A 14,232-nucleotide genomic window follows, 5' to 3' on the forward strand; every position below is an offset into this window, starting at 1 on the left:
AGAGGATGCTTTCTATGGTGCATCTGTACAAATAGGTGAGAGACATCAAAGATATGCCGAATTTCCTTAACCTACTGCGGAATTAGAGATGTTGGCGTGCTTTCTTGGCCACAGAATCCAAGTAACTGAATTTGACCGATTGTGGCAACAAAGAGCCCTAGTAAAACTTAAGTCACAGGGGAAAAGACTCTATGGCTGTAGTGAAAACCCCACTCAAGGGAAGTTTGTGTTTGGTTCTCTGAGGTCAATCATCCTGCTCCAGGATATCACTGCAGGAGTTCCTTGGGTAAAGTGTCCTAGAGCTAACTATCTTCAGTTGCTGCATCAATGATCTTCCTTCCATCATAAGATCAGAAGTTCAGACGATTGTTGATGTTTGCATAATGATCAATTCCATCTGAAGCTCCTCAGCAAATGAAGCAAGTACATGAAGCAAGACCTAGATAACATAAGTAGCAAATACTGTTCATGCTCCAAATGTGCTGGGCAATAACCATCTCCAACAAGACAGATTCTAATCACCTATCCATCACATTCAAAGGCACTGCCATCCTCATGCTTCCCATTAAAATGGTGGGGATTATCACCAGAAACTCAACCGGACCCACTACATATATATTGTGCAACAAGAGCAGATCAGAGCCTGGTATCCTGTGTTGAGTAACTCACTTTCTAACACCACAAAACTTTTCCATCACCCACAAGGAACAAATAAGGAGTGTGATAGAACAATCTTGACTTATCTGGATGATTACAGCTCCAACAACTTCATGATGCTTGGCATCACCCAAGACAAAACTTTCCATTTGAGTACTCCTCCATCCACAACCTTAAATATTCATTCTCTCCATCACAGTCACATTTTATGGCTGCAGTGTATACCATCTTCAAAATGTATTACAGTTACTTGCTTGGGCTCCTCTAGAACCCTTCAAAAACAAGTGACCTTTGGGCCTAGAAGGATGAAGACAGCATATACCACCATCTCCAGGTTTCCCTCAAAGATGCACACAATTCTGAATTGAAAACATATAATATTTCCATTCCTGAGGCAAGGTCTCAAATCAGAACTTCAACTAATGTAGCCTGACTTGCTAAGTTCCTCCACGCAGTCACAACTCCAGTCACCAGGTTTTGATACCAATCTCCAGAACTGTGTGTGTGGCGTATGCGCTTGCTCCCTGTGATCACATGGATTTCCATCGGGTGCTCCACATCACACTTACTAAAGATATGTGGGCTGGAAGGTGGACTGGCCACTGTAAAATCACTGGTGTGTGGCAGAAGCTGGGTTGGGGTGGGGGGTGGAGTTGCTGGGCTGATGGGAATGCAAGAGGAAACATATAGTGCCCATTTTCTGCTATACGATGCTTCATATCGAACCAAAAGTGTCTGGATTTGGAAGGTAGCAGATGAATCTCATGAACTAAAAGCCCTGTAAGTAGCAACTGAATGAATTTCTGGTTAACTCTTATTTCCCAAGAACATGTATCAAGCTGGAAAACAGAGAGTTGATCACTAGCCATTGTTTATTCCATAGTTAAAGGAAAATGTTTCAACTCAAACGGGAAGAGCAATCAGGGAGAGAACTGCATCAACTGAGTCCCAATGGGCTGTTGACAGTTTGTCTCAGCACAGCTCTTTTAAATGAAAACAAAATCAGAGATGATGCTTGTTTAACCAGCAGTTTGGACTCTGTAATGACCAGGATGACTTCACTGAAAAGTGTACACACACGTACACACTTTAGCAAGCCCTCAGTTTGCTTATTTCAGTGTTAGTACAACTATCATCAGAATCCCTTAGCAGTATTCTTGATTCCTGATAGAAAATGGGAAATGGAAGGAGGGAGAATATTTTGAAGAAAAGCATGAGATGGTTGCAGTTAAGATGCACCAACCAACACTTAGTCTCAGCTAAAGCTGTCAATCTCTCCAAGATGGTCCTGGAGTTTCCAGGAGTAAAATTTCTAGGAATATTTTATTCACAGAAGAAAAGAATCAGAACATCAAAAATATTAAGCACTTACCTTACTTTTTTGAAGAAATTCAATTATTTGTTAAAAATGGATCTACGAAAACAAACCTGATCACAGAACTCACTTTGGGTTCTGCCAAAGTAACTCAGCTCTTGACCTGATTACAGCTTTAATTTGAACATTTTGAACCACGGAGGTGAAGTGAGAGTAGCAGCTGTTGACTTTAAGGCAGCATTTGATCGAGTATAGAATCAAGAAACCCTGGGTTTTTGGGAAAACTCTCTACTGGTTGGAATCATACCCAGTACAATGGAAGATGGTTGGAGGTCAATCATCTTTGTCGTAGAACATCTATGCAGGAGTTCTTCAGGGTAGTGTCTTCGGTCCAATCATCTTTGGCTGTTTCATCGATGACCTTGCTTCACTTGCAAGCTCAGGAGGTCAGATATTTGCTGATGATTGCACAATGTTCAACGCCATTTGTAACTTTTGAAATAATGAAACAGTTGACATCCAAATGCAGCAAAACCTGGGCAATACCCAGGCCTGGGCTGGTAGGTGGAAGCTACTGCATTCCAGTGGCAATACACAGCAAGAAAATCCATCTATCAACTCCTGGCATTTAATGACAGTACCATCACCGAATCCCCACTATCAATATACTGGCAGTTACCATTGATCAAAAACTAAACTGAAGGATCAGAGGGATCTTGGGATCCGAGTCCATAGGATACTCAAAGCTGCTGCACAGGTTGACTCTGTGGTTAATAAGGCATACGGTGCTTTGGCCTTCATCATTCACAGGATTGAGTTTAGGAGCCGGTAGGTAATATTGTAGTTATATAGGACCCTGGTCAGACCCCACTTAGAGTACTGTGCTCAGTTCTGGTTGCCTCACTATAGGAAGGATGTGGAAACCATAGAAAGGGTGCAGAGGATATTTACAAGGATGTTGCCTGGATTGAGGAGCACGCCTTATGAGAATAGGTTGAGTGAACTCGGCCTTTTCTCCTCGGAGTAACTGAGGATGAGAGGTGATCTGATAGAGGTGTATGAGATGATGAGAGGCATTGATTGTGCGGATAGTCAGGCTTTTTCCCAGGGCTGAAATGGCTAGCACGAAAGGGCACAGTTTTAAGATGCTTGGAAGTAGGTACAGAGATGTCAGGGGTAAGTTTTTTACTCAGAGAGTGGTGAGTGCGTGGAATGGGCTGCTGGTGACGGTGGTGGAGGTGGAGATTCTGGACAGGTACATGGAGCTCAGAAAAATAGAGGGCTATGGATAACCCTGGGTAATTTCTAAGGTAAGGGCATGTTCGGCACAGTTTTGTGGGCCGAAGGGCTTGTATTGTGCTGTAGGTTTTATATGTTTCTATGAGCCACATACACATGGCTACAGGAGCAAATCAGAAATGAGGAAAACTGTGGGGAGTAACTCATGTCCTAACTCCCCAAAGCCTGTCCACTGTGTATAATGCTCAAGTCAGGAGTGTGATGGATTACTCTTACTTGCCTGGATGAAAGCAGCTTCAGCAACACTTAAGCTAACACCAAATAGGACATAGATACCTGCTTGATAGGTACCCCGTTCACAACCATTCACTCACTCCACATCTGATGCACAGTAACAGCAGACTGTACTACCTACAGGATGCACTGAGCAATTGACCAAGATTCCTTGGACAGCACCTCTACCAGTCAGAAGGACAAAGCATGGGGCTTGCTCTGTAAGACACGCACTATCTTGACTTGGAAATATATCGCTGCCATTTCTTCATCATTGCTGGGACAAATTCTTTGAAATCTCTTCCTAATAACATTGTGGGTGTACCCACATTTCAAGGACTGCAGTTGTTCAAGAAGGTAACTCACCACAACTTCTGTAGAGCGCCTAGGGTTGAGTAATTAAATGCTAGCTCAGCTTGCAAAGCCAACATCCCTTGAATTAATATTTAAAAAAGACTATACAACATCAGCAACACATTACACAAAAGAGCTTAACTGCTCAGTCAATGGCTGTCCACCATTTTGCCCTATTACTAGCATTCCATTTCATTCATTCCACACATTGGTCTCCCCATTCTTCCTGACTTAAACTAACTTATAAACTCTTCTCGGGCTTCCAGCTGGGACCAGGCAGTCCCAAAGGCTATTGGCATGGCACAGTAGTTTTGTTCTGTTGAAGTCAATCCTGTGGTCATTGCGTATGCAACGTTCTGCTACTGCTGATTTCTCCGGGGAACCTAACAACGAGGAGGAACCCATCGTGACTACCTGCCTTCCCTAATTTTCCACAGTTTCTAAAAGGATCACCAAGATCCTGAAGAAATACCAGATTAATACCACCCACAAGCCCAAATCCTAGCTTATGCGGGTCAAAGGTGACCTGGGATTCAGGACAGCTGATGTTTACAGGATTCCCTGTGAATGCGGAGAGCGTATATCAGCCAAGCATGGTGGACATTTGCATCAAGGAGCACAGGAGTTGTATCTGTTTGGATTACCCAGAGAAATTGGCTGTAGCAGAACACTGCATTCGCAATGACCACAGGATTGACTTTGACGGCAATAAAACTACTGAGCTGTACCAAATGGCTTATGTGAACACCTGGTGAAGGAAGCCATTGAAATAAGACTAGAGAATAAGAATTTTAATAAAGCCAAAGGTCTCGCTCTAAGTAAGAACTGAAATACAATTTTAAACAAGGTGGGATCGCGGAAACCTGATTGTTTGAGGACTAACCAATCAGGAGGGACGGACAATGGGAGTTGAATATATATATATCACCGGATTAGACGTGCCTAGGCATCATCCCTGATGAAAATGATGGAGTTTGTCATCAAAATGTCGGTTGAAATCAACACCTGTGCCTGGCTGGAAGCTAAAGAAGAATTTTTACGTCATATATGCTGGGAAAGTACGAAGTCCTTTTTTACACTAACTTGTTTTCTCTCCTTTTCAGTTCTGATAGTCTTTGCCCTGAAACATGAATTGTTTTTCTTTCCACAATTGCCATTTAACTGGCTGAGCTGTTAACATAGTAGAGAAATGGCAACATGGCCTGAATGGGCAAGACAAGAAACAGGATGTGTCTTTTAACAATTATACAGTATTTCAGAATTGGGAGATTAACCACACGGGCTGAGAAGAAAGCCCCAGCGAACTCGCTGCTAATTCAAATACTGTACAGTGAATTTGCTACTAATTCAAATACTGTACAGGATAAAAGAAGCAATTGAAGTTAAAATGGAGAGGAAACTTTTTTTCCTCATATTTCCCATTTTTTTTAATAAACCAACAATTTGTAACACTTGAAGGAATGGCATTCTGAATCTGAAATGATTAATTTCAGCAGCTATGGTTGCTTAGCATCTAATAACCCAGTTCCTCCAGCATTTTGTGTGTGTTGTCCTGGTAATATTGCCTCCGTACAATACTGAATAAAGAATCCATTGCACCTTTCGGCCTGAAATTACTACTCCTGATAAAGATAAAGAGAATATAGTGACCTTTCAATTAGAAAAAGTACCAGATAATTTACTATTGACGATGAAAACCATTTCAACTTATATGTCTTTATCAGTACAGTTCCAAATTCTGAATAGTTCCTACCTTGAAGAATAAGGCCTGAATCCTGAATGGTGAAATTAAACATAGCAAACGGAGCAAGTGGAGACTTGGCAACAATGATCTGAAAAAAAAAAGAACAAAGCAGAAAGCGAGATGAGTTAAAGACAAGAGTAAGGCCAAATCTGTAGGAAGTATATTAGAAATGGAAGCTTCTCATAATTCCTTCAAGCCACCTTCAAGCTATTTTGAAAATTATGAATTTACAGAAGAAATACCTCAAGTGAACATCAGGAGACGGCTTCTCATCAACAATCTAATGCAATTACAATATATGCCTACTTTTGTCCGACGTCCCTAAAGACTTCTTCAACTAAAGTCTATTAGTTCCAGATATAAAACCATCAATTGCCCTATTAACTATGGCTGCACTCTGAAAAGAACTGCAAATTCCCTAAAGAATTCAGCATGACCCCTTTGACCCTCACCAATTTTTATTGATGCATTACAAAGGGCATCCTATCTAGACGTATCACAGGTTGGAATGGTAACTGTTCTGTACAAAACCACAAGTAACTATGGAGGTTGTGGACATAGCTCAGCTCATCACAGAAACCAGTCTCCCCTCTGTGGTACTCGTCTACACTTGTTGCTGCCTCTATAAAGCAGCCAACTTAATCATAGACCCCACCTACTCTGCACATTCTCTCTTCCTGCCTCTCTCATCATGCAGGAGATACATAAGCCTGGAAACACACATCACCAGACTCAAGGATAGCTTTTATCCTGCTGTGATAAGACAACTGAATGATCTCCTAATACGATAAGACAGACAATTGACCTCATAATCTACTTTGTCATGGACATGCACCTTATTGTATGCTGCACTTTGTCCATAAATGTGACACTATATTAAAATATAAAACAGTACAGCACAGAACAGGTCATTCAGCCCACAATGTTGTGTTGACTCTTTTACCCTATTTCAAGATCAATCTAACCCTTCCCTCCCACATAGCCCTTAATTTTTCTTTCATCCACATTCCCAAGAATCTCTTAAAAGTTCTTAATGTTTCTGCTTGTACCATCACCCCTGGCAGTACATTCTATGTACCCTCCACTGGCTATGTAAAAGATCTACCTCTGACACCCTGTCTATATTTTCTCAAATCACCTTAAAATTATGCCTTCTCAATTATGCCATTGCAGGCCTAGTAAAAAGGTGCCTGCTGTTCACTCGTTTTATGCCTCTTATCATCTTATACACCTCTATCATATTCTGCATTATTATTATTATTTTTCCCTTGTACTATCTCAATGTACTGATGCAATGAAATGATCTGTACAGATGGCATGCTAAACAAAATTTTTCACTGTACCTCAGTATATATGACAATAATAAACCTACAGTATTTGCATGCAGGATGATTTCCAAATTTCACAGCAGAAAGACATGCTTCACCCAGGACATGCCCTCTTTTCATTGTTACCGTCAGGAAGGAGGTACAGAAGCCTGAAGGCACACACTCAATGATTCAGAAACAGCTTCTTCCCCTCTGCCATCTGATTTCTAAATAGACATTGAATCCATGAACACAACCTCACTTTTATTATATATTATTTGTTCTTGTGGTATTTTTAATATACATATATAGTTACTGTAATTGATTTATTTATTTGTTCTATATTATCTTGTATTGCATTGTACTGCTGCTGCTAAATTAACAAATTGCATGACTCATGCCAGTGATATTAGACTTGATTCTGTTTCTGTTTCACAGTATTATTCTAGAGATAAACCCTTCCGCCAAAAGTAGAGCTATTCATTTACCTATAACCTCCATTTAATGACTTGAATATTTCAAAACACCTGTTGACCTTCTAAGTTCTACAGTACAACCTTAGTTTGCAGATAAACTGCTCATAATCCAGGACATACCTACTCTGCACTTCTTCCAATACTAATCCTTCCCAGGATGCTGACAGTATTCCAGGTACAGTGTAACCACGGCTCTGTAGAACTGTGGAATAATTTCCAACCACTTGTCAACAGCTCTCTGTTTGCTGCAGAATGCATTGGGAATGTTATGTTAATGCCAGTGATGCTCAGTATGATGTGTCATACTGTGGACGTTTCTTCACCTTTGGGCACAAACCATCAAAGTTGTCCCACAAGATTCTTCAAAAGTCAAGGACAGGAGAGTGAAAGAGTATGGCAATAAACAAGAAGTAGCTTCCCCTTTACAGTACATCCCAGATCAACTATGGCAGTATGTTAGTATTTAAATAATAAAGGCTCTCATCTGGGTTTTGTGCAAAGTTCCAAACCTTCTGTGTCTTAATCCAAATCTCCAAAGTTACCCTCTACTAAAAATGTTACACTCTTGAGTTATGATCCCACACCCTTCATCTATAGATATTACATTGCAGAAACAGTGTAAGCCTTTGTTTCCTTGAGATTTGACTACTTCTTAGCTAGTCTAGGCCCAGCCTTCACTCCCTGCCAATTGAACTTGTTCCACTCCTCAACTGTGTGGCCCAACACATTCTAATTCCTCTACCCACTGATGTACAGTGGTTCCAGTTAACTTTATAAACTCTCTTACTTGCTTTCCAGTATCTCCTTCCCTTATCATAGGAGAAAGATGATAAAGCAGTAAAGCACTGGAACAGGTCCTTTGCCCTCAATGTTGGCGCCAACCTTGATACTAATCTAAACAAGTCCAATCCACCAGCATAAAGAACATATTTCCTGTATATCCACAAGTCTAAATGTTCCTTAAACATTACTATCGTATCTGCTTCTATCTCGTCACCTGGCAGTGCATTCCGGGCATCTACCAGCCTCGGTGTAAAGAATCTTTGTTCAGAAATCTTTAAACTTTCCCTCCTTGCCTTAAACCTATGCCATCTAGTATGTGGCATTTTCACCATGGTAAAAGGACTCTACCATATATGCCCCTCAATTTTATACACTTTGATCAGGTCACTTCTCTGGCTCCAAAGCTCTTGCCAATATTATCAATCTTCACCAGTTCCATACAACCCGCTGAAGTATCTGTACACCTCTGATCTCTTGATCATCCATGATATTTAAGGATCAGGAGACATGTTTTCAGTTGCTAAAACCGTGATCTGCCTTTTCCACCCGTTATCTCAGACTCTTTACCAGGTTTTACTCCATGGCGTAGAATAACAAACCCCTCATTCTAATATATGAAAGGTGCTTCCTGAGAATACAAGGAGGCCTAGTGTGTCAACCTACTCCACATAGAAAACATTAGGAGCTAGGGCTTAGGCAGCTGTCAGTGTGTCCCACTACCGAATTTAATTGATAAAATCACATCTCAGAGCAATCAGATTGCTCATATCTTGTAATCATTTTTCAGAAAAGGCAGCATGTACATTGGCTCTCAGAGCATCCTCACGAGTTTCATTTCTCCAGTTATTTCCCTATCGCCTCCTTTCTGTCACATGCCCACCACTCCTCTGACCCTGATTCTCCACTTATCCACAATCATCCAAGGGATAATTTACAGTTACCAATTAACAAACTTTGGGATGTATGAGGAAATTGGGGGGGGGGGGGGGGGGGAAAGAGCCATTTGTTCACAGAAAGAGGGCAGGTGTCTATTTTGAGTTTATTGGGTAGGTCATCTACCTAAACAAAATATAGCCTTCTATTTGTGAAGGGTAAACTGGCACTGGTAAAATAATAAATAAAATAGAAAAGACTGCACTGTTGAGTCTGGGTGTGATCAACCATCATCTATACACTCTGATATGTTCTAACAAAACTTAAAAAAAATTAAAAACTTTATTAATATAGATCAAGACAAATATAAAAAGTTAAAAGCATGCAAAATCACCTCCAAATACAGTGGATTCTGGTTAACTGGGCCATCCAGTAATCAGGTCAGCTGTTTATTTAGGTCACTATGCTGCTTAACTGGAACAGGAGACTGTTGCCGAATAATTTCTAACCAGCAATCAGTCACACGTGCTTGTGTGGTTCAGACACTACACCATGCTTCGAGAGAACAGTTTTTAAGGAGTGTCAGTTGTGTGTTTGTGTTCAAAAAGCAGTGATTTTTTTTGTCACTGGCAGTTGGCGTGAAATAAGCAGTAAGACAATTCAGAACTGTTTTGCCCACTGCGTCTCCAAGCATTAGGCTTGGAGAAGCCAGAAACATCTGGGAGTGAAAATGAAATGATTTCACTACCTTAACAAGTTGGGAACTATGAAGGATTTTAAGGTATTGACAACCATCTTGAATGCTACAATGAAAATGAAGATTTGGAGTTTACAGTCGTCGAAAGCATTGTATGAAGGCAGTCCATTATCTACACTAGGTGTCTGCATTGATTTTGTTTACTGCAGTCAATCTAAAGAACACAGCAATGTACACTGGATGAATTCCTCTGATGATAATTATTAAGAACTAATACGTAGTTTTATAGTACAGTAGTAGTATTTGGTAGTGTTCTAATTTGTTTTTTATTTCAATTAAGTACATAATTTGTTAGTTAAATAGTAGTTTGTCTTTTTTATACCCTTCCAACTATTTCCGTGAATCTTCGGCCAATTGGGCAGCCAAAATGTACTGGTCCTGATGTGTCCCAATTACCCAGAACCCACTGTACATAAAACTAATCAAGAATCCATTAAAAAATATACAGAATTTCAAAGATTCCGCCTAGCACGTTCCTTGATAACAAGGAGGTAAAATTTTATAGTGAGTGATGCCCAGATATCACATGGCAAATAAAAAGGGATCACTTCCTCTGAATACCAAATACGCATCCAAAATAGATGACCTCCTCAATGCCAGAACTGTGAGGCAGCAATGTTAACTTGACAATGCCGTGCAAGTACACACAATATAGATCCTGGAAGCATCAAGAAAGTCCAGAAATCAAGAAAGCATCAAATAAAGTCACTCCTCGTTCCGTGGAATAAAGACCTAGACTGGTCAAACTCTCCCTATAACTCAGGCCCTCCAGTCCTGGCAACATCCTCGTAAACTTTCTTGTTTATTACTGCTTCTGCTTCCTGCTAAATCTTCTGTCAGCTTCTGATAGATTACAATTAAAACTAGAATTTACTTAAAATCTTACATCCATCCCACAACATGAGGGGTATAAATTTTTGCGTTATGACTCCGTTGCAATGTACAGACATATGAATTTAAAAGTCTAAGGGGCTGTAAAAAGAAGCTGTCCCATAGATCATAGAGTCACAAGCAATACAGCACAGATACAGGCTTTTTGGCCCATTGAGTTCATTCCAACCATGGTGCCCATCCAGCTATCCCAATTTCCTGAATATAGCCCATGTCCCTCTAAGCCAGAGGCTCCCATCCTTTATTATGCCAAGGACCCATGGACCCCAAATTGGGAACTCCTGTTCTAAATTCTGCTCCTCCATATATCTATCCAATTGCTTCTTAAAATACTATTGTATGTGCCTCAATAACTTGGTCTGGCAACTCATTCTACATATATATATATGTATATATATCACCTTCTGTGTGAATAAGTTACACCTTAGGTCCCTTTTAAATCTTTCTTCTCTCAGTTCAACCTATGGGCCCTAGTTTTGGATTCTCCGACCCTGATGAAAAGACTGTTAACACCCATCTTACCTATGCTGCTTGTAATTTTAAACACTTCTATACGGTCACCCTTCATTCACCTACGTTCCAAGGAATAAAGACCCTAGTTGTCCAACCTCTCCCTAACCTGGAAACTTCCTTCTAATTCTTTTTACTTATTCCTTCCTGCCTCTGCTTTCTGTTAAATCATTTTGATTTTTGCTCATATGTCATAGCCCATGGCATGCTTTGGAAAATAAAAGAAAGCCAGAGTCACAGGGAATGGAACCAAGCTCTTTGGCACTGAGCATCAGCCACCATTTATATTAACCCGACATTAATCTCATATTTACAAATATTCTCTGCCACATTCTCAGTAACGTCCCCCAGATCCTACCACTCACCTACACACCAAGGCCAATTTACAGAGTCTAACCCACCAACTCACACATCTTTGGGGTGTGGGAGAAAACAAGGACACATGGTGGAAACTCATGAGATTACAGAGAAAATGTAAATATTCTATACAGACAGCACCCAAGGCCAGGATTAAACACAAGTCACTAGTGCTGTGAGGCGGCAATTCTACCAACTACATCACTATAATTGGAAAGGAATTGTTAAAAGTCGGAAAGGCAGAGAAACAGTAATCTCTGCAAGTCATGAACTGCAGAGGCTAAATCAAAATTGTAGGAGGAATTATTTTGTGTACGTGACTTCATGGACAGAAATTAATTCAATGTAAGGATGGATGAAAACCAAGTATTTATTAGGATGTGTAAGGCTTGATACTTCACTGGCTGCTGAACTGAACCAGTGCTGTCACTTATACTGAGTTTGCAGCAAAGTTTTTCCCCCTTATTTAATTATCAGAAGAATCTTTTATTGCTAACTTCATGTGAAGGACAATGCCTATGAGAATGTTTTACCTTTCCTTTATATTGGTCAGGGATACGTTTCTTTTAATCTAGTAAGCACCTAAGTCTGAGAACTCTCCTTCCCTCATGCAGCCCACAAAGAGGCTTGTGTTCCAAAACTGGAAATATTATAATTGCTGTCATTGGCCTTGGATGAAGAGGAACATCTTAGCAAATAGAGTACAAATGATCTGGTCAAAATACCAGGAAAGATGTGATTAAGCAAGAGGAGGTGCAGAAAAAATTCACAAGGATGTTGCCTGGACTGGTGGGTTTGAATTATAAGGAGAGATTGGAAACACTAAGTCTGTTTCCCCTGGAGCAAAGGAGGCTGAGACAGACAGACATACTTTATTGATTCCGAGGGAAATTGGGTTTCGATACAGTCGCAACAACCAAGAATAGTGTAGAAATATAGCAATGTAAAACCATAAATGATTAAATAATAATAAGTAAATTATGCCAAGTGGAAATAAGTCCAGGACCAGCCTATTGGCTCAGGGTGTCTGACACTCCGAGGGAGGAGTTGTAAAGTTTGATGGCCAAAGGCAGGAATGACTTCCTATGACGCTCAGTGTTGCATCTCGGTGGAATGAATCTCTGGCTGAATGTACTCCTGTGCCTAACCAGTACATTATGGAGTGGATGGGGGTCATTGTCCAAGATGGCATGCAACTTGGACTGCATCCTCTTTTCAGACACCACCATCAGAGAGTCCAGTTCCACCCCCACAACATCACTGGCCTTACGAATAAGTTTGTTGATTCTGTTGGTGTCTGCCACCCTCAGCCTGCTGCCCCAGCACACAACAGCAAACATGATAGCACTGGCCACCACAGACTCGTAGAACATCCTCAGCATCGTCCGGCAGATGTTAAAGGACCTCTGTCTCCTCAGGAAATAGAGACAGCTCTGACCCTTCTTGTAGACAGCCTCAGTGTTCTTTGACCAGTCCAGTTTATTGTCAATTCGAGGCGAGGAGACATGATAGAGATAAATAACATTATGAGAGGCATAGGTAACTAGCCAGAGTCTGTTTCCACAGCAGGGGTGCCTAAAACTTTGAGGGCACAGGTTTAAGGAGGTTTAAAGGGGATCTGAGGGATTAATTTTTCACACAGAATGTAGTTAATACCTGATGTAAGCTGCTGGGAACAGGAAGAGCATTTAAGAGGTTTCTGTACAGGTACTTGAATAAGCAAGGCATAGACAGATACAGAATTAATATAGGTAAGCAGCATTAACATAGATGGGTGCAAAAAGTGCAGTGGGCCCATGGGTTTGTTTCAATCCTTTATAACTCCACGACTCTGTTCTGAGTGAGGAAAACATAAGGGTTAAGGTTAGAATTGGGAACCCATCAAGAATCTGAAGGTCTGTTCAATGGGCCAGAACATCCAGCTGCTGTCTACCGGTAACTTAGCTGACGGAAATAGCCACAGCGCTGGCTGATCGGCTACCCCTACTAAGCCTATCAAACTTCCAGAGTTCAGTGAACTTCATCTACAGCACAAGTACAACTAGCCCCCCAACAAAAAATGATTTTTCAAATCAAGTTCAGCACTTAACTTGTACAAGTGATTGCATGGATAATTATTGCCAAATGTATAACTAGGTTTCAAATAGATTGTTTAATTTGAACAGATAGAACTGTTTTTTAGCCTTTTCAGTATTTATTTCTATTTCAATCAGAATATACTTATGCACAACTTCTTTATTCTTAGTGTGATTTTGTAGAATGAATAACACCACTTGCAGAACCAGTAAAGAACTCTGTCAGTCTGTGTTGCATTATAAATGTTATTTTTCACAGCTAAACCAAGTCCTGACTGGAACAGATTTTACTGACAGATTATTGCTTTCTGTAATAAAGTAGTATCAGATAGTGGTAGCAGGAACACAAAGTACTTTATGAATGCCCACAGGTAAATTTTCATGGGCAGGCGGTAATGAGTTTGAGTCCCACGGCTCTTTGTGCAGAGAATGAGCGTCTCACCTCCAACTTCAGGACTCTGAAGCTTCCTTTAACAAGACTTCTAACATAGCTACCCCCAAATTTCCACTGCAGACCTAGCCACCTCAGAATGACAAAGAGTTAGATTTTATATCTTTAGAAATATTTCCTTATGATACAAGAACAGGCCTTTTTGCTCAATGGGTCTATGCCAGCTTTCT

General features: G+C 40.6%; 1 protein-coding gene across 3 annotated transcripts in view; it reads right to left on the bottom strand.

Moving 5' to 3' along the window:
• The window catches only part of rad51b (RAD51 paralog B), a 547,632-nt gene that overhangs the window by 128,707 nt on the left and 404,693 nt on the right, over positions 1-14,232 (bottom strand). For all 3 annotated transcript variants that reach the window (XM_073040333.1, XM_073040332.1, XM_073040334.1), the window contains exon 10: positions 5,592-5,670. In XM_073040333.1, coding sequence (XP_072896434.1) covers positions 5,592-5,670 — 79 coding nt within the window. The remainder of the gene's footprint in view (positions 1-5,591; positions 5,671-14,232) is intronic.

This window comes from Hemitrygon akajei, chromosome 3, assembly GCF_048418815.1.
Source record: "Hemitrygon akajei chromosome 3, sHemAka1.3, whole genome shotgun sequence".
Lineage (NCBI taxonomy): Eukaryota > Metazoa > Chordata > Chondrichthyes > Myliobatiformes > Dasyatidae > Hemitrygon > Hemitrygon akajei.